We start from the raw sequence: 21,803 nt of genomic DNA, 5'->3' as shown, positions 1-21,803 counted from the left end.
GGTAAGCAGCTAGCTCCACAGCTTTATAATCAAATTTCATCACTCGGAGAGCTTTCTTAACATCCTCCAGCCACAACATCGGATCTTCATCAACTAGAGAACCCTGGAACACTGGAGGACTCAACTTCAAAAATTCATTCACTCTTGAGGACTCAGAATTGTTCTGTCTATTTGATTGAGGTGGAATCTCATCTCTTCTCTCATTCTGGTTGGCCATAAAGGCTTTAAACATCTCCATAGCACTGTTGACTGCATTAAACATCTGACCCACCTCTGGGGATATAGTTGTCTGAGCCGGAGCTGCTGATGGGGGCGGTACTGGATCCTGAGGTACTGGATCATCATGCTCCACCCCTTCTTCATGTTCAACCCGGGGTACTTGAACCCCATTTGTAGATTTACCCTTCCTTTTCTGAGTTGAAGCCTTTTTAGTTCTGCCTTGAGCCACAATAGTAGCAATAGTTTCTTGAGCAGCATCCTGAGTGTCGATGTCAGAGTTGTGAGTACGAGCCATTTCTGCGAGTTTTAAATGAATACATTAGATAGTTTCTTAGAGATAGGCTCTACTGCACGATCTAAAGTATGAAAAAAATGAAACTTTTCCTAAATGCTTGTAGCCTCCTGTTTATAAGTATGGCACGCTTCATACCCATAAACAAGATTCTACTAACACGGCTTCATAAACCCCTAGGACTCCATAAACCTGAGGCTCTGATACCAAGTTTGTCACGACCCATTTTCTGAACAAGCCGGGACCGGCACTCGATCACTAAACATGACCGAGCGAACCATCTCTGCTTATCAAATCTATTATAACTCCAAACTTTATATGCAACAAGGAAATACTCTAACCAAATACTTTTGATTAATTTAAATATTTAAATAAATCAACTCCAAAACTTTATTCGTAGTAATTACTGAATTAATGCTAAGTTATTATAAAAAAAACATCTGAATCTTGACCCAACAACTATGTCTATGAAGCCTCTACTGATAAACTGACGCACTGCTCAGGACATGAGATTTCCTGGCCAGTTCTCTAAGTAAACAAAGAAATGACTAAATAAAAATGACTCTAAGGAATACTCCACGAACAAAAAGCGGAGCTCACCAATAGCACTGGAAGAGAAGGAAGTCCTAACTCGTAGCCTGTTCGCCTGCAAATCCGGTTCCTACGTTGTACCGCAGACCAACGTAGGTTCCCAAAAGAGAACGTTAGTACCATCCATTGTACTTAGTGAGTCTCAACAACAGGGGGCGAAACTTTAATAACATATACATTATGAGCAAAGATTCTAAATGCATGTAAAACATAAAGCTTATAAGAATAATTCTAAATAATTGCATAATAGCAGTTTATGAATATACTAAAAGAAATTATTTTCTTTTTCTTTCTTAAAAAAAAATACTTCACTTTATACTTTGGGAGTTCCAACTATCCTGACTTAATTCTGTCTCAGTCACCGTGTGATCGGCACGGGTTCGATCCCAACCTGATCGAATAGGCCCAATCCACGAGGTACCACTCGCTTCATGGTTCTCAGCGCTCATGTCTCATACCTTAGCATGGCTAAGTAAATTCTCAGCAACGAGACCCTCGGCTCGTGTGCTCCCTACTTTGACACAAGTAGTTTCAGGAAGTCAACGCCTTGGTCAGGACCCTAGGCCTGGACGATGACCCCTTCTCAGAATAAAGGATACTCCCAAAAATCTTTTCTTTCTAAAATTTCCTCTTGTGACTTTTCAAGTCTAAATCTTTTATACATACTCATACTAGTATCCTTAAATGTAAGGCATGACATAAGAATGAAATAAACATTCAAAGGTATTTATAAAGGTTCTTGATCCTTCATGAATTTTACTAACATGAAAATAGGCATATAAGAATAACATAAAAATACTGAAATTAATGCACTATATCCAAAAATCATCTAAACTTAGCTAGAAAATAATTCTAAGCTAATAGGTACTTACTACTCCAATTAAGTATATATATTAACTCTTTTATGCAATTCATCAAACACTGTGTTGCGTGCTTTTGTGAGTTAAACCACTTTAGTAAAGGGTTATATCAACTCACCTCAAAACTTCTTGAGCCAATACGTAGGCCCCAGTCCAATTTATACCCGTCAAACAATCGATTTCTACAACAACCAGTCATTTTAATCAATTTTTAAAGTTTCCACACCTAAACATGGAATTTTACTGTTGATAAAGAGAAAGAAGGGAATTAACTATTCAATTATTACCTGTTAACCACTTTAGGATAATTGACAATAGGGAATTTTATATACCTGAGTTCAAGAATAAGTGAGTTTTGAATACCTAGAATTTTCCGTGCTGGTGAGCAATCCTGGCTGCCTTTGTTCGTTTTCTATACCCTGGCGTGAATAAACAGAACTTTTGTTCTGTATTGCTTTAAGCTTTAAGCCTTTACTTTTAAGGCCACACGTTTCTTTACCTTTTTCAAGCTTTAAGCCTTTTTTTTTGTTTTATTATTTTTGTCTTTTTGTTTTTGTTTTGCCTTAACTAATAATTATTTATACCCACTTTTAAATATTACTAAATATACTGATATTAAAATTATAAATATTTCGCTAATTGTATATCCAATTATTAAGATAATATATATATAATTATATATATATATATTATATATATATATATATATATATATATATATATATATATATGCAAGATAAAAATAATAGTAATAATAATAATTCAGTTCTATAATTGGCGTATCTTGAAACTTTTATAAATTTGAGGAGTGTTTCAACATCTTCTTGATGCCATTTAATGAAATTCCCTTACTTCATCAAAAAAAAAAGGGTACTATAGTTTGTCCTTGTCATTGAAGCTTCTTGAGGTCAGCTTCAAACTCTAGTCCAGCAGAGTACAGGAGCTGATTCAAGCAAAGTTGCCAACTTTTTATACCATATAAATAAGAACTTATTATCTCTTTTGCATCTCTTTATTGATCCTCCTCAAAGCTGATTCCATTTTTTGCCTTTCAGTTTATTTCCAGCCGTATTCCGACTAATGATGAGAATGTCATGGAACCAAGTAGATACGACTAATTATGCTTTATAGCGTGTTTGTTAAGTTTGTTGGCAATCATGTCTTTGTTGATCTAACGACGAGCAAAATTATGGGTCTTTTAAAGTTGTGGGCTTTGCCTCTCAGAAGGATGATCTAATATGCTTTCTTATTTTATAACCAAGAAATCTGTCTGCTCGTGGTTTGATCAGACAAGCCACCTGGTCTTTACACAAACCCCAGTGAATGTAAAACATGTTTCTTCATATACACTTTTATTACTCAACTATAGTTAATTATATTGTTATATAGCTCCTTTATTATGGTTAAGATTTTGACATCCTCCCTTTTAACCCCGTACGGGTGCCAGATGAACAAAGATGTTTGAAACTGAACACATTTCCTTTACTTTATAGGACTTAGTAACGATGTTGGCATATGATTGTTGAATATATTTTCTCACTTCGTTGCTCGATTTCCTTTGTGGAGTGTATATCAGCCGGTTTTTGATGTGTGAATTTAGTTAATTATTGGGAAATAATTGCTTAGAAGAGTGTTATATGGTGTAGATACCCTTGTAACATGGTGGTAAATCATATCACTTTTATCACGATCCAAAATCCACTAAAGATCGTAAATGCGCCTAACGCCGCCGTCAGGCAAGCCAACATTGAATAGTTAGCTTAATTACTCATTTTAGTATTTAAAATCATAATTTTTCTTTAATTAGATAATACTAAAATAGAATTTACAGAGTGAATGAAAATATCTTCGCAACTACATTAATGAATAACCCATAAGCACCCCCAAAATTCAGTGTCACAAGTGCATGAGCATCAACTAGGAAGTAAAATAAAATACAGCATCTATCCGGAATAAAACTTAGACAGGAGAATACAAAATAACTCTGAAGGAGATTCTGTAGGTTGCGAATCGTAACATGAAATGCAGCTCGCTGTAAGTCCCCGCATCATCCGCACCCAGAGGACCACCAGACATAAATGTACCTGCACAAAAATGTGCAGCAAGTGTAGTATGAGTACGTAAATCAACGTGTACCCAGTAAGTATAGCCTAACCCCGGAGGAGTAGTTACGAGGTGTCGACATCGACACTTACTAATGGTCCAATAATATCAGGTACAGTAAAGAGGCAAACGAATATGAGGCAGAGTAAATAAATGAAATAAACAAGTATAATTACATGGTGCAATCCTCCTCTTCACAATAGACTCAAGCTCTCATTTAGCAAATTCCTCCTCAATCGAAGCAATATATATATATATATATATATATATATATATATATATATATATATATATATATATATATATATATATAAAATGGACCTCACCGGATAGATTGTTATAATTCTAATCAGGAAAAACTCACAGATACACTGGCTTCCTGCCAAATGTTACGCACGATTCCATGAGGATGTTTTATAGAAATGTCGAGGCGTACGGACCAATCCCATCATAATCTGTGCATTGCCGGGGGTCGAACGGCACGAACTATAGATGCATCTATTAAACTGCCAAGGCGAATGGCCCGCTTCCATGAGAGTGTGGTACATAAATCCTGCCGAGGCAAACGGCCCGATCCCATAAGATGTGAAGTACATAATCCTGTCGAGGCGAATGGCCCGATCCCATTAGAATAAGAAGCTTTAATGGGCCCTTGACCCCACTCACGAATAAACATGTGAGTTATAATTTATAAGGATAACCTTTCGATGAAAACGCCTAGCGCGTGAGAAATCTGTAAGAGGAACGCCATTATTCCATGGCAAATCATGAAACTCGTGAAATGTCTACATTAGCAAGTCTATCACTCTATGCATGTATAGTCTCAAGTCGTAATGTGAAATAAAAGAATTAAACGAGCAAAGATAATTCCTATAGTACAAGTATAGCATGGTGTGAACCTAAGTCTACCCAGACAATAACATGAATCTAACTACGGACGGACTCTCGTCACCTCGTGCGTACGTAGCCCCCCACAACAAGTAGCAAATATCAATTACAACACCTAGGGGTAGTTTCCCTTTCACAAAGTTAGATAGGAGACTTACCTCGTCTCAAAGCTTACTCTCCGGTCCACAATTGTGCTTTAAACTCTCAATTCGGTGCCAAACGAGTCGAAACTAGTCAAATGTTATATAAAATAGTCAATATATGCTCAAAAGTTCATATCCTAAGTATTAAGTGATTACCTAACCCCAATTGAAGAATTTCCAAAATTTGCCCCCTGGGCCCACGTGCCCGGATTTCGAATCGGAGAAAATGGTTACACATAACCTCATGAAGTCAAATATATGATTTCACTAAATTCCATAACCATTTTCGTGGTCAAATCCCATTTTTATCCAAAACCTAGGTTTTTCATCTAAACCCTTGATTTCACAAATTTTTACATGTTAATCTACCCATAATCTATGTATTTAACTCATGTTGTGTAGAAATTACTTACCTCAAAGTGCTAGGTGAAACCCCCCTTCCAAGAGCTCTAAAAATTGCCCAAGAGATGAATAAAAATGAGCTAAATGGCTAAGTCCCGCATTTAATAAAGCTGTGCACAGGTCGCAGATGTCGCATTTGCAACACCCGATTTGCAAAAGCGACAAATTCATCGCAAATGCGAATCTGGGCTCCCTCTGTCAAGGTCGGAAATGCGACCAAAAGCTCGCAAATGCGAACTCTGTCAAGGTCGCAAATGCGACTGGAATCTCGCAAATGTGAGTCCTGCCCAGATCAGGCTTCTTTGCAATTGCGAAACCTTTCTCGCAAATGCGAACCAATTCTCGCATTTGCGATACCTGAGACACCAGCAAAGAAAACCCAGAAAACTGAAGCTTTCTCATCCTTCCAAACATGTCCGAAACTCACTCGAGCCCTCGAGGCTCCACACCAAACTTCCACACAAGCCTAAAAACAGCATACTAACTCGCTCACGCGATCGAAACACCGAAATAACATCTAAAATCACGAATTGGATGCCAAAACGCATGAATTAACTCATGAACTCAAAAACTTCTAAAAATACTTCCGCGCGTCCGATTCCTATCAAATCAACTCGGAATGATGCCAAATTTTGCGTACAAGTCTTAAATGACATTATGAACTTATTCCAACTTCCCGAATCGGAATCCGAACCTGATATCAAAAAGTCCTCCCCGGGTCAAACTTCCAACTTTCGCCAAATGACTTTGAAATGACCTACAGACCTCCAAATCCTTATCCGGACACGCTCCTAAGACTAGAATCACCATACGGAGCTATTCCCAGGATCGGGATCCCAAACGGACATTGATAACATTGAAATACACTTGAACCCAAATTCATGAAATTCTTCCAAAACGCCAACTTTCCATAATAGGCGCCGAAACGCCCCGGGGTCATCCAAAACCCGATCCGGACATACGCCCAAGTGCAAAATCATCATATGAACCTATTGGAACCTTCAACTCCCGATTCCGAGGTCGTTTAATCAAAAGTCAAACCTTAGTCAATTTCTCCAACTTAAAGCTTCTGAAATTAGAATTTTCTTTCCAAATCTGCTCTGAACTTCCCGAAATTCAATTCCTATCACATGTACCAGTCATAATACCTGAAGTGAAGTTACCCAAGGACTCAAACCGCCTAACGACGCGCTATAGCTCAAAACGACCGATCGGGTCGTTATATTTTTCAAAAGAGTATAAGTTTGTGTCGAAAGTGCAAGAATTCTTTTACACAATAACCTATAGCAACATTCACGCACCGTATCAGGGTAAGGTGGATTAAATGAAGATCAACGTCTGGAGTCCTGTGCGACAAGAAGGTGCCACTGGAACTTAAAGGTAAGTTCTATAGAGCGGTGGTTAGACCGGCCGTGTTGTATGGGGCTTAGTGTTGGCCAGTCAAAAATTCTCATATCTAGAAGATGAAAATAGCCGAAATGAGGATGTTGTGATGGATGTGTGGGCACACTAGGCAGGATAAGATTAGGAATAAAGATATTCGGGAGAGGGTGGGCGTGGTTCCCATGGATGTCAAGATGCGGGAAGCGAGGCTTAGATGGTTCGGGCACGTGCGGAGGAGGAGCCTAGATGCCCCGGTTAGGAGGTGTGAACGGTTGACTTTGACAGGTACATGAAGAGGTAAGAGGGCGGCCTAAGAAGTATTTGGGGCGAGGTGATCAGGCAGGACATGGTGCAACTTCAGATTTCCGAGGATATGGCCCTGGATAGGGAGGTATGGAAGTCGAGCATTATGGTTATAGGTTAGGGGGTAGTTGAGCGTTTTTCCAGCTAGTCTGATAGTGTTTTGTCTAGGTCTGCTAGCGCTTTTTGTTCATCACACGATTTTTATTTTATTTTTTCAATTTTATTATTAGCATATTTATTGTCCTTCCACTTATTTGTTGTCTCTTACGGTGCTTATACTATTTTTTTGATTTCTATTGTTGTTATAGATCTTTTGTCTCTCAGCCGAGGGTCTCCCGAAAACAGCCTCTCTACCCCCTTAGGATAGGTGTAAGGTTTGCGTACACTCTACCCTCCCCAAACCCCACTAGTTAGTTTATTACTGGCTGATGTTGTTGTTATTGTAATAACCTATAGCAACATGTAACTTCCTATTAAAAAACTAATATGATAATCTCTGAGCATTTTTCGGTTGTTATGGGGTTACACCAAGGATCTGCGCTCAGCCCATTCTTGTTTGCTCTGGTGATGGACGCACTGACACACCATGTTCAAGGAGAAGTGCCATGGTGTATGTTATTCGCTGATGACATTGTTCTGATTGACGAAACGCGGAGTGGCGTTAATGAGAGGTTGAAGGTTTGGAGACATGCCCTTGAGTCTAACGGTTTCAAGTTGAGCAAGACAAAGACGGAGTATCTTGAGTGCAAGTTCAGAGCCGAGCCGAGGGAAGCGGGCATGGACGTGAGGCTTGGATCGCAAGTCATTTCCAAGATAGGCAGTTTCAAGTATCTTGGGTCGATTATCCAGGGGGATGCAGGCACACTGGTTATTATTTCTACTTTCCATTTATTCACTGGTTCTTATAATGTTATTATTTTCATGGTTTTTTATTGATGGTAATGATATATTGTCTCTTTTCGTCTTCTTGAGCCGAGGGTCTATCGGAAACAACCTCTCTACCCCATAGGAGTAGAGGTAAGGTCTACGTACACACTATCCTTTCCAGACCCCACTTGTGGGACTATACTGGGTCGTTGTTGTTTTAATACGATAATCTAGAAAATAGAAAAATAATTTGCTACAATCAGTTAAAATTATACCAAGAGTGCAAAAATAGTACTATCCGTGTATATAACATAAATCCTTTCCACACTACCCGGAGTCGGAGAGAAATATAGTAAGAGCGTCATGCCTTTCTGTCTTTCGTCCAAGTCTGAACAATTATTGGTAGTATTATTTTCTACAAATGATTACTCAATAATCTGAAGATAGAGATGAGTGGTTGAGCAGTTAGTTGGCTTTGTTTGTTCACACTCTTCTTTAACCAGCAGCTCACCACCACACGACCCCATGCCATCTCCCTCCTAAACAAAAATAAAAGGAAAGAAAACGAACTCCTAACGGCTACATTTCACCTACGCGCCAAGTTCTGCATGTAAATAAATCAAATTTTGGTAAAATGGCGTATGAATTGGTCTGTAACAGAAAACACAAACACAAACACAAACTGAAAAACAAAAAGAAAAAGCAGATGATGATTCTTTTTGGACCCACAAACACAACCCACACAAATGTTTTCTCTTTTGTTCCTCTGCTTTCGCACCTCTCCGCACCAACTCTAATTTCTTGGCTTTCAAATAAAAATCCCTTTTTTTCTCCTCTCCGCATATCTCGCAAAATTAAAATTCCCCATTGGATGAATAGAATTTCCTCCTCCGCAAATCTTTGAACTCTCTTCCAAATGAACAATCTTTTTACGGAGACCCAATGAGCTAATGTAGAGACCCTTTTTTTTTTTACTATTTTCACCTCCCTTTGACCCATTTTCTCTATCCGGGTTATGGGTCATGGGTTGCGTCAGCTCCAAGCAAGCCACGTCCCATTCCCCGGCCCACGATTCATCGTCGGTGACTGTTGTAGACAATGGCGATCATTTATTGCATATAAAGGCAGCTGGGTTTGCCCCATTGGAAAAGATCAAAGAGGAGCCTGATAAAGAAGGGGAGGATAATTCTGTCCACCGTAGCCGATTCTCTGGGAATTTGAGGAGAACCTCCTCCTCTTCCAAAAAAGGGGCTAATTCTGAAAAAAGGGCTACTTTTAGCATTAAATTTGGGAGGTTAAATGAAGGTGAACATTTGGCCGCCGGTTGGCCAGCTTGGCTTACTGCCGTTGCTGGTGAAGCCATTGATGGATGGATGCCTCTTCGATCAAACATGTTCCAGAAATTGGAAAAGGTAAATCAAAACATGATTTTTTATATGTTAAACCAATTTTGAATTCCTTAAATGAACACCATATTTGATGTATCTGTTTATTACATTAATTATCACCAACAAATGAATACTTCTTGCAAATTTTAGCTTCATAGGATATGTATACAAAGTGCAAATAGTTTTTGATAATTTTGCACTGTACACATTTGTATTCATGTATGTATAGAGCATAAAAAAAAGTTTTCCTTTTAATATCTTCATCATGTTAAGTTCAACTCGGGCATATGCCAATCATAGATTAGGCATTAGTTCAAGTCATTGTGTCCTATTTTGTTTCAATCAATTGTGTAACGAAGTTAATGGATTCAGCTCTAAGAAATAATGATGAACTGTTAAGAATCACTAGCGAAGTTAGACTGCTAGATAGCCATATTGCAGTAAAAGGAATAGAACCCCTTGAAGAAACTATCTAGAAATTACTGATTCTTGTACTTATTGATAAGAACTTTAAGTAATAGCCCTATTCTTTTTTGCATAAATAGTTCGAGAGAACTCACATTTGTTTCAAGGCTATAAATCTCAGCTTCATTATACTTTGACTATTTTTGCGCTGGCGTCAGCCTATCATTATCCTCCTCCTTTATTTAGGTTTAGGATTGGCTATGTTCTGAAACTCGCATTGGTGAGGTTATCTAGTATTGTCTAAGAACAGTTGGATACAGTGGATTCTTATGGTCGATGCGTACTAATTCAGTTGTGAGGCATAGTTGATTAATTGAATTTTCGCGGCTTATTCCATCAAGGTGAATTTGGATGAATAAGATGCTGTGCCACTTCATGCTTTCTCATTAGTTCCTACTCAATCATCAGCCTTTAAATTTGATTAATTGGCTAAAGGTTCTGTGCTTATTTTAGCAAGTTCTGTTACCTGAGACTATAAAGTAGCATTTTTTAATCCATCTCATGGTAGCATGTTAATGAACTTGATCCTCCCCAAAAAAGGAGGGGTTTCTTACTTCATTGACTTGCCTTTCGTATCTTGCAATCTGAACTTTCATGTGATCTGCATGCTATTTCCAGTTATTAGGAATTACCAAGGGCTCTACCATGAACTGGAAATACCTTTGGATTCTGCTTCACTTATAACTTTGTGCCCTAAACGTTACCTCTGAAGAAAGAAAAGCTTATAGTCAGAGTTGTTAATCTGAAAGAAAACCGGTGAGCAAGAGATAGATTCGTCTGAGTTGGGATTTAGGTGACATGGTTTATATTGAAGGATTTAACTACATGCCTTATATCTAGGCCTTGACTGTCTACTTTGAAATTAACTTTGTCACTGGCATTAGGACTGGCAATTTGTAATTGTATATCATCACCCTACTAATGAAAATTATTTTCTTCTTACGAAGATTTTTTCTGCTTTCAACATCTATAGATTGGACAAGGTACATATAGCAGTGTTTACCGAGCACGTGATATCGAAAGTGGTAAAATGGTCGCCCTAAAGAAGGTGCGATTTGACAATTTCCAACCGGATAGTGTCAGATTTATGGCACGAGAAATTGCAATTCTCCGCAAACTTGACCATCCAAACATCATGAAGCTGGAGGGGATAATCACTTCTCGGTTATCATGTAGCATCTACCTTGTATTTGAGTATATGGAACATGACCTCTCTGGATTATTATCATGTCCTGACATCAAATTTACTGATTCACAGGTTTGTTCATTTTTGATGATGTCTCTCTAGCATTAATTTAGTGTTAAGATCGCTGTTTGTGTCTATCTCTTGTCTTGCGAAAAGGAAAAATAGAAAAAATAGAATTGTAAGAAGATTCTCTTTGTTTATCTCTGAATGTATATTTTGCATGGAAGTAGATCAAATGCTACATGCAGCAGCTACTGAGCGGACTAGAGCATTGCCATTCACGAGGGGTAATGCATCGGGATATTAAAGTTTCTAACATTTTGGTAAACAATGAAGGAATTCTGAAAATAGCAGATTTTGGTCTTGCAAATTTCCTTAGTTCAAGGTACAAACAACCACTGACCAGTCGTGTGGTTACATTATGGTATCGACCTCCTGAACTTCTGTTGGGATCAACAAATTATGGGGTCACTGTGGATTTGTGGAGTGTCGGTTGTGTTTTTGCAGAACTCTTTTTTGGAAGGCCTCTCCTGAAAGGGAGGACAGAGGTCAGTAGTTTCCAAAGATCTTCTTTTGAATTTGATAATATACATCTCTGTGGAAGTTGCAAAATGGGACATGATTAATAAATAGTGCTAAATTAATATGGCTGAAGTCTCCCAAAATGATACGAAGCAAGTAAAAAGTACTCCTATATTGAACGCCTTGTAATATCACTGTTTCTGGTCAATTATAAAAAGATTCTGTTCTCGTTTATCCTGCAGGTTGAACAACTGCACAAAATATTCAAACTCTGTGGTACCCCACCTGATGATTACTGGAAAAAGTCTAAACTTCCACTTGCAACTATGTTTAAGCCCAAGCAACCATATGAAAGTACACTTCGAGATAGATGTAAAGAATTACCAAAAACTGCTGTGAACCTTATTGAAACACTTCTTTCAATAGATCCTTATAAACGGGGAACTGCTTCATCTGCTCTCAATTCTGAGGTAAGCTTTAACCAGACAGCAGTAAATGAGTTTTTATCTCACTGCAAAGTTTCCATTTGACCGACTTTACCATATTCTTTTTATTTTACTTTTAGTATTTGGTTTCCTCTTTGGTATTAATGATGTTTCTGTTTTCCGTTTAGTTCTCAAGCATAACAATTTCTAAACTGGATTCTCTTATTGCTAACTTCTTGGATCTACATTTGTGTTTCACCTTTCTTTAGTATTTCAATACAAAGCCTTATGCTTGTGACTCATCAAGCCTGCCTAAGTACCCACCGAACAAGGAAATTGATGCAAAGTTCCGAGAAGAAGCGCGAAGGTGAATTCCTTTCTTCTTAAAGAATTTTATTGCACATGGTTTGAAATAATCATTGCCTAGTCCATAGATGGGACAGAAAGACAATAAAGGCCAATGGACATTATCTGCATTTGTATGCACTATGCACTACTCGGAAAAAAAGAAGAAGAAAAAGAGCATGCTGTTTCACTGTTATTCACAGCTTTTAGCATTTACTTCAATGCTGTAGTTCAAAGTTATCTAGACAACCTAACTGAACATATCATTAACAGGCTTTAAGTGAGCGCTAGATCTTATGAATTAAAATTTGTACATCTCGTCCATCTCCTATTTTTAATAACCGTGCACCTTTCATGACTTTGCATTTCTCTTACCATATTTAAAAGCTTAATTTGAAGGTGTGTTTCATTTTCAGAAAGAGGGCCAGTTCCAATGCACAAGCATCTGAAACTTCAAGAAATTCAAGAAAATCCCGGAAAGCCCTCCAAGAACCAAGCAGTTTCTGCAAAGTGGTTCCATCAGAGGTTTCTGTCTCATCTCACAGACACTCATTCACATTTCCTCTTTGATGGTAAATTGAGAAAGTCGTTTTTGTACTTTTGAAGGAAGTTGAGGCCAATGTTCATGGTTCTCGTAGAAACCACGGTGGTAGTGTCCATATTTCTAAAGGAAGACGAGCTACTGTCTCACGGATATCAATGAAACCATTGTATGACACAGTGTCAGAAGCTTCTCAAATGACTGATGAATCTCAAGGGGACAGCACCATTCTTTCTGTCCCTGTGCAAATGCCAGAATCGAGTGGTTTCGCATGGGCCAAAAAAGGAAAGCTGGATTCTGCAACGACAAAGCTATATCCACCGGCCAATTCAACGAGTCAAAAGTTAAGTTCCATAGATCCTTCTGGTGTACTGCACGCTGAGGATACCTGGGACTCAAACATGCAGGACAATTATGAGCTTTTAAGTAGGGCCCACACTTTCAAACATTCTATCCATAGGCAACATGGTCATCATGAACGATCAGATTCGTTTGACTCGTCTGATCAGGAACAGTCAGTGGTAAGTATACTTCCTCTAACTTAGCAACTTCATATAAGTGGTGCTGACTAAAACTTTTTGTGTTTGCTTCTTATTGCCCATAGAAGGGGTTCTCTTCTATTTTTTCGCAACTTTTATTATTTTCATTTTTCAACATCCACATGTAAAAATATGACTTATTGAAAATATATGTTCATCAACTTTTGTTTACATCTTGGTGCTATGGTCTGTGATCTCTCTGAAATGACCAGGATTACAATGGCCAACAAGGAAGGGTTGCGTACTCGGGGCCCTTGTTATGTCAGTCCCAGAAGTTCGATACCAAGCAGGATAGTCAATCTCGAAAAGCTGGTCATAGGTCCCGGTTTTATAGAGGTAAACTAAATCCTGCATCTGGCAAATTCTCTTTATAAATGTCGAGAAACTATTTTCCGTTGCATCAACTAGACATTTTCCGGTCACCTACTATAATAGAACATTGTTTGTTGTTGTTGTTGCTTTCTGTAGCACTTATACCAGGTTTGTTTTTTGTTGCTGCAGATTTATAAATGGAATGATCCGGCATGCCTTAACTAGTGAATTTTGAGGATAGACTGACTTTGTAGCTCTCTCTTATCAGTACCTCCTTGGATTATCTGTTTCGTGCTCACAAGTCGATTGACAGTTGAGAAATACTATCTCCGGGTCCCCGTTTTGTATATATAACGTCTCCTGAAATACCTGCTTACTGTCTACACACCATTTTGGTACAACATTTTTGAGGTTTCTTGTTTCTGCACTATGATACAGGCAGTTATTTTTCTCACAAAATCTTCAGGGAATCCGGCGAAAAAATCATGCATAAGAAAATATTAATTAATGCAAGTTCAAATCATAGAGATCAGATGGAATAGCCAGAATATTGATGCTCAGAGTGGTTTGCTAATTTGGAGATTTCATTAACTGGTTGGAGAACATTAACATGCTCCCCTATTAGTATCCAACCTGATTTTATAATTCTCCTTGTTTTTCTTTTTACTTTTCCTTTTATTCTTTTTTTTTTTTTTGTAATTTTTATTTTACACGTTTAGCTCATTTATTATCAGCTTTCACGTTATTTTTGTTCTTTATTTTTTATCTTGTGTATAGATGCCTTGGGCTTAGAGGGGATGTTATATAATTTGTTTATATTCTATAATATCTCTGTACATATGCATACTCTAAAGAAGAATATGAAAAAATTGTGTAACAAAAAAAGGATGTTTATAAACCTCTTACACATTTTGCTTTTGAAATTTACACGCATTATATGTGGATATGTTATCTATTGTTTAATTTGTAGTACTCTAAACAACCAATATTTGCAAATTCATATTTGGATTTTGGGGAAGTTCTAGTTCATGCTAACGATCTACTGCATTTTATTTATTTATTTGTATAATTCCCATGATTTTTCGTCTTACTTGATAGATAGGTACTGGACATAGGATAGAAAATCAAAAAAATAAAAAGCATTGGAGGATCTTGTATAGTCTAGTGCGCAAAAATCTTATATTTTTAATTGAACTCGTGTCAATCAACTTCAATTTTAAATAGTACTTTCTCTATTTCAATTTATGTGAACCTATTTGACCGGGCACGAAGACTAAAAAAGAGAGAAACTTTTGAATTTGTGGTGTAAAATAAGGCAAATATATTATGTGTGGTTATAAATCATTGCACAAAGATAAATTATTTCTAAATAAGGAAAAGGGTTAATTCTTTTTGGCAGGGATTAAAAAGAAAATATGTTCACATAAATTAAAATGGAAGCATAAAGAAAAGAATCTGCATTGTAGGCCTCTTAAGGGGAAAAGTAAAAAATGAAAATTCAATATTAATTGATATCAAAACTAGGTCCTCTTATTTTCATACCTAGCAAAAATCCACAATCTTTTACATATAGACTCCAAAATTTGACACAAAAGGAAACCTCAAATTGCTTAGACTCACGTTTTCTCTTATCAAAAAGTCAGAATCTCAACAGGTAACACCTCTTTTAAAGCATAAAAATGTTTTTTTTTAAAGATACTAGGCAATACCTTATTATATTGGTAATGTTATGTAAAAAATAAAAAAATCATGTTCAACAAGTGTCTTAATGCCTCTCGTAACAATAAAATTTCAAAAGATGCAAGTTTGTTTTGAGTTGTGGAAAAAAGTAGGCTACTGAGATTGAATTAGAAACCATATTTTTTGATAACTTGGTAACCATATGAGGGCACAAGTCGAATTACAATGTTTTATGTTAATGAGTTCGATTCTCAAAAGTTTCTAAGGTAGGATAAATAAATAAACAAATGAATAGAGTTTAAAAAGTAGACTCTGTTTTGAGGCGTGCCTAATTCAAGTAAACAAAGTAGATTACCATCGTATTTAAGTGCAAATAGTTTGTAGTTGTCTTACTCGTAATTGGATTTTAGTACACTCAATTGCCTTCTCAAATATGTACAGTATATCAAAGTAAAAGATAGTATGTGATAGTGGTTTATATTATTAAATTATGTAAGGTAAATGTAAAAGACTTTTGATGGATGATCAGTTAAAAGATCTGGTATCGTACAAAGTTACAGTATTAACATGATCACCTTTTAATTTCATCTTTCAGAATACAATTCTTATACTTTTCTTATACAATATTCTTTCTTGTCTTAGTATAGAAAGTCGGAATTGCTTGATCATCAAGGGACCATTTGAAAACTCCCCCATGCAACATGCAGGTATCGAGATATATAATGCGAAAACCTTCTTCATAATTGATTGTATTATTATGGACATTAATCTTCGTCAATGCTCATAAGCGTTGGAATTTGTCCATGATCAACAAAATCAATCTTGTTTAACCTCACACAAGCTAGAACTTTCTCTGGCAGCTCCTCTGGCTTTTGTGCCTGTGAGATTTAGTCAATATGCGATGAGAGCACATCATTTATAAGGCAAAAGCATCAGCTCGTTTTCTATTTTTTAAGAACAAGAAACTAGAAGGTTTTAAGTTAAATACAGTGTGTAAAGAGTTTTCACATGATCAGAGTATGCATAACATATGATAGCATGTTAGCGGAGGCAGAGCTAGAATTTGAACTTCATGGTTTTGAATTCTAGGACAGTGACCTCAAGTGTTAGTAACTGGATTTCGGGTTTCCAATTAATATTTATCATATAGGTTCACTTATATGATATCATGTGACCAGGAGGTCACGGGTTCGAGCCATGGAAACAGCCTCTAGCAGATGCAGGGTAAGGCTGTGTACAATAGACCCTTTGGTCTTCCCCAGACCTCGCAATAGCTGGAGCTTAGTGCACCGGGCTGCCCTTTTTTTTTTTGTTCACTTATAATTACCTTATATGTAACCTGATTGTATAAACATTGTCTACAGGGCTATCATACAGAATTCAAACTCAAATTAAAGTAGAATAGCAAGAGACCTGAATTGTTAGACCAAGATCCAGTATTCCATGCTGTAAACGATCTCTGAAAGCGTCGAGTCCCCTTCTTGCTATGTAGCTGAAGCGATGAATGTCAAGATCAATCTCAAAATAATTCGGGCCCTGCAATTAATAGAGAAAACATAAATAGAATTCATTAATTCTGCTGTTCAAGAACAGCCAGGACATTGCTAAAATGACTTAAAAACCAAAGCGATAGACTAAGCAAATCATGGAATATCCACCTGATAAAAGCTGTGTTGAGGGCGGGAAAGCACAGGCTTCTCGTTGTAACTATTCAAGAGCTTCCTTTCAGTTGAACTGGAAACGAGCTCTTCTGGATTAACCACCCCAACCATTATTTTCAACCTCTCTCTGAAAGGAACTATTGAATCTTTCGCAAATCCTTTAACCTTCTCCGTATCATCATCAATGAATCTCTGTCACACAAGCCAGTAGAAAGGAGAATTAAATCAGGAAGTAAGTTGCAGTGATTTCTCTCCCTATCGCCCAGTTCCACAAGAAAATAAACGGCTTAGACGGTCGCCACATTTTCAGGAAATTAAAGAATAACCCATGTCAATAAAAGTTCGCTTTAAGGAAATTCAAGAACTAATATTTTGCTATGGTGGAGCTTTTGCTTGAAAAAGTTGACATAACCAACCTTGATGCTGTCCTGAAACTGGGGAGAGATGTCTTTCTCTAAAGTTTCAGAAAGTTTAAAATATAACACAAGGCTAAGGCCTTCACCATCAGCATCACCAATGAACATCGGAGCAGGATAAGTAGGTAACTGTACAGAAGAGCAACTTTATTTCATTAGCATAGCATATCAATAGATCTTTTCTTCCTTAGGTGGGGAGGGTAGGGGGTTCAGTCATGTACCTGAATGTTGACAATTAGTAGAGCAGGTAATTTTCCATCTCCCTTTATAGAAGGAAGTTCGATATGTTGGGCAATGTGACTGATCTTTCTTGAACACAAAAATAAATCCACTCCAATTGGAGTATAAGGAGATGCATTTGGAGCAGGTGATTTTTTCTTATCTCTGCATATGCAAAGGAACAAATGTATAACATTCAATTATGAAAAGTGACTTAGCAATAGTTAATTGACAAGAAATGCAAGTTAAGAGCATACGTGAAAAAACTATCGCTACGAAGCTTAAAAGTAGAGGGCTCAATCTCAGACCAACTTCCTGCCATTGGCTTTTCTTCTGTACAACGAGGAATAATGAGCCCAGCCCTGGGACGCAAAAGATATTTTCTTGGTGCGCCTACAAGAATACCATTATGGTTAATGTATTGCTACCTTTGCATTAGTTTTTTCATCTTTCTTTACATTCCAGAAAAGGAAATTAAACACGAGAGTATCATGTAATGGCTCAGTAAGTATGGTTCTTAGACTACAAAATAATCAGGATTCAAATACCGAAAATGTGGAGTTTCAAATCGGGCTCAATTCAATATTGCAGAATAATGGCCAATGGAAAGTCACGAGGTACTTACGAAATCCACTTTTTTCTTCTTCAACAGATGTTCTCAGAGAGAGCCTTATAATTGTTGATTTCTTTACTTGAGAAACTCGACCTGAATTTGATGCACTAATGATCGTCATTGAAATGCATTAAGTGATCAGCTTTGCGACTATGATATGCAACAGAGAGAGTGAACATATGTACATAGTGTTGAGAAGGGTATAGACTAAATTAGATACATTGATCTAAAGGATTAAAAGAAAACTTTGGGAGCTTAAGTTTCTGTAGCAAAAGTAATCCCAAGGATATTAATCATACAGCATAACAGCAATTTCCACAAAAGATAAGACGAAAAAGCACGTCCCATGAATCATGAAAACCAAAAGAAAGGGACAAGAACTAGTTAATTGTCAAACTATCTATTCATTATTAAGCATTGACTACAAGTGAAAAGCAAAGATACTGAAGTACTTACCTCCATGAACACTACTGAATTCATCATCTGAGTCAGACTCAAAAATGCTGACTGTGTCAAACCATGCATCTTCCTGGCAAAGAACTGCAAACAGGTAAACCTTTTATTATTACAAGTCTTGGTCAAATTAATCTGATTGCCAGTTGCTCAAACCAACTAAGCTCCTTTCAAAATGCTTTGGAGAGAATGAACATTCATATTGTCAAAGCACCACAATATGGCCATCGGTCAATGGACTATATATCTGCCCATCGGCCATCGGTCATAGTAATAACTCACGGTTGATGTGTTTATAAGATAATTTTCTCATCAATCATAAGCATATAATAAGGTTCAAAACAAAAACAGAAAGATTAATATTGCATACCATTGGCATCTATTTGACTATGGTGCCATTCCAACTGAGTAACATGGAATTTAGAACTGGAGCACTCAGATCTTCTGCAGGTTGTGGTTTTGTGTACAAACTCACTAACAGCAATATCTGTTACCCGTGCTCCTGCATCACTGTTTCTTTTCGGAATAGAGCTTGAATTCTTTCCGTGGTACTTTCTAGGGCGACCAGGAAACTTCTTTCTCATTTTGATAGGTATTTCTGGAGTTGATACACAAGCACCCATTCCTCTGACTCAGATAACAAATCTCTCTGTCAATTGATACTATTCCATGCGAGACGCCACTTCCAAGTGGAACACGAGAAATAAGGATACCTGGCACATGTGTAACAGAAAATTTGAAATGTGTGACTATAGTACTAGTACTCCAACAGATTACTACGCCTCAATCTCACACAAATTGCGGTGCCTATATGCATGAGCGGTGCCAGGAGGGCTGAAGGGGACTCACTATACATATTAGGTCAAATATGTATATATAGTAGATGTTGAATCGCTTAACTTTTTCGTATGTTTTCTTCTTTATATTTTTGGTTCCTGGCTCCGCCACTGCCTATATGAATCCTCGCTGACCATGTGGCTAATAGTACTATTATATCCCAAAGCATGAAACATAGTACTTAAGTGACAATAATTATCAATCACAGGTATATGTATGACATCCACATAATTATTAAAGTTGAAAAGAGACATAAGAGCTGAATTTGGGGCCAAAATATAACGATTCTGCAATATATAGAAACACCTAATCATCAGTACTGAGTATATAATTCTGCTCTAGTGGACTAAGAAAGCTAAAAGAGTATTAGAATCTTGAACTAATAGCAGGACATGTAAAATGGCCAGTTTCAGAAAAGTGAACAAAGCAAATAAAGTGTCATTCTTACTCACTGTAATAGTTCCAAAATTGAGCATCACCCGTCTGCAAATAAGCATTCAATAAAACCAAACATTAATTAGTCTTTATTTGGCAGTTCCAAAGATCTCTTTAATACAGGAAAAAAAAGAAACTTCTTTCCGGCTTAAAAGCAGTGAAACTCAAAAGACAACTAAATAAATCCTATGAAAAAGGCTTCAATTCATGAGTTGTTTCATGTGATCATTTGCAGATAGCGAAAAAAAACGGAGACATTAGTGCATTACTGAAAAAGTGAGGACATAAAAACAATTACTAGTATTCCTTATTAAATATAAATGACAAGATAAAGCTGCTTTCTTCCACTTTTTTCCTTTCATTTTAATCATTTGCCTTGCCTTTTTCAAAACGTTATATGCAGGAAAAAAAGAGGTGGAATGAATATGAGTTTGTGTTCACTTTGCGAGACTGACTCAAACAAAAAAATGTCAGATCAGATATATAAAGAAAAAGATACTAGAAAAGAAGCAAATGGGTCACATCATAATTAGCAGAGGAGGACAAATCCATAAAGTTAATGGATGTAACGCACCCAAGCGGACAAATAAAAAAAAACAATTTCTTCTTAAATAGGAAATAATTAAAAAAAGTGCAAATGCGTAGAGAATAAGATGTGATGAAAGTGAAAGCAGAAAACGCCAAATAAGAAGAATTGAAAGACACAAAATATATGAATCAGCAGGCTTTGGAAACAAGCGTTAACCGACGAAAATAAACTCCTATGTAAAACCATGAAATTCAAACGCATCCATCTTTAAGCAGAAAGGAAAATACGAACAGAAAATGAAGAAGCTATATAAAAATAGAAAAAAATAAATACTTTTTCGTTCAACAAAAAAAAAAAAAAAAAAAAAAAAAAAAGTTACCTTAACCTGGTGAGATGCTGAAGAAAAAATGAAGAGGCGTAGCGTCGGCTCCCTATGAAGATGAAGAAGAAAAAAAAATGGAGGAACGCAGAGAAGATAGAAGGAGGAGGAAGTGTGGGTCCGATACGTCTCGGATCCAAACACACTTCCAAACCTTCTCTGTTTACAAACTGCTAGCTCTTGTGATATTTATATATATACAGTATATATATATATATATATATTTTTTTTTTTTAATTTTTTGTTGTGTGTAATATATATATATATATATATGTATTGATGTTAGGATTTGATAGAGTGAATATATAGATAGAGAAACTTAATTTCACAGAGGAATGAGAAAAAACAGGAGAAGGCAAGGAAGATGAAGAGGAAGAGGAGGAGGGACGCAAACGTCCTTTCAGATTATTAATTTGTGTTTGTTTATTTAGTTACACTACTGCCTCTTCCCCACCAAATCATTTAATTACTTGCCTCCCTCCATTTCTATTCTCTTTTTTCCTTTTTTATTTATTTAAATTTGAATTATACTTCCACCTTCTCAAATTACCTGTCGTGTTTCTATTTTACACATCACTTAAGAAATACTTTCTCTGTCTCATATTATTAATCGTGGTTATTAAAATTGTCTCAAATAGCTTGTCATCTTAGAAGTTTAAGATAAAATTAATTATTTTTCTTTTTTTACCTTTAGTAATAATTATCCTTGAATACTACAAACACTTCAATTATGACTGAATATTAAATGAAGAGAAATGATATCTTAAAACATAAATAAGAGTAAAACAGTCAAAACTTATCCTATTT

General features: G+C 36.7%; 2 protein-coding genes across 5 annotated transcripts; one reads left to right on the top strand and one right to left on the bottom strand.

The window, feature by feature from the left end:
• Nucleotides 1-8,713: 8,713 nt before the first annotated feature.
• On the top strand, nucleotides 8,714-14,532 carry LOC109245070 (probable serine/threonine-protein kinase At1g54610). The gene is made up of 9 exons (XM_019412255.1): nucleotides 8,714-9,463; nucleotides 10,878-11,162; nucleotides 11,321-11,638; nucleotides 11,855-12,082; nucleotides 12,307-12,404; nucleotides 12,799-12,907; nucleotides 12,989-13,444; nucleotides 13,675-13,798; nucleotides 13,964-14,532. The coding sequence occupies exons 1-9, from the start codon at nucleotides 9,074-9,076 to the stop codon at nucleotides 13,969-13,971; spliced, it is 2,016 nt and encodes a 671-aa protein (XP_019267800.1). The 5' UTR covers nucleotides 8,714-9,073; the 3' UTR covers nucleotides 13,972-14,532.
• Nucleotides 14,533-15,912: 1,380 nt separating this feature from the next.
• On the bottom strand, nucleotides 15,913-21,270 carry LOC109245068 (protein ENHANCED DISEASE RESISTANCE 2-like). 4 transcript variants are annotated; one of them, XM_019412251.1, is made up of 11 exons: nucleotides 20,997-21,270; nucleotides 20,106-20,136; nucleotides 19,187-19,529; nucleotides 18,820-18,903; nucleotides 18,376-18,456; nucleotides 18,008-18,143; nucleotides 17,753-17,915; nucleotides 17,532-17,660; nucleotides 17,113-17,307; nucleotides 16,868-16,990; nucleotides 15,913-16,332 (listed from the first exon to the last, which is right to left on the bottom strand). In XM_019412251.1, exons 3-11 carry the CDS (start codon nucleotides 19,437-19,439, stop codon nucleotides 16,219-16,221), a joined length of 1,278 nt encoding a protein of 425 aa, XP_019267796.1. In that variant the 5' UTR covers nucleotides 19,440-19,529; nucleotides 20,106-20,136; nucleotides 20,997-21,270; the 3' UTR covers nucleotides 15,913-16,218. The 4 variants fall into 4 exon arrangements, with proteins under 4 accessions (XP_019267796.1, XP_019267797.1, XP_019267798.1 ...); XM_019412252.1 differs by having other exon boundaries at nucleotides 20,102-20,136; nucleotides 20,997-21,256; XM_019412253.1 differs by having other exon boundaries at nucleotides 21,003-21,256.
• Nucleotides 21,271-21,803: the final 533 nt, after the last annotated feature.

This window comes from Nicotiana attenuata, unplaced genomic scaffold (genome assembly GCF_001879085.1).
Source record: "Nicotiana attenuata strain UT unplaced genomic scaffold, NIATTr2, whole genome shotgun sequence".
NCBI classification, from domain to species: Eukaryota; Viridiplantae; Streptophyta; class Magnoliopsida; order Solanales; family Solanaceae; genus Nicotiana; species Nicotiana attenuata.
Note: the sequence above shows the minus strand (reverse complement) of the source record. Positions and strands in the feature narration are given on the sequence as shown.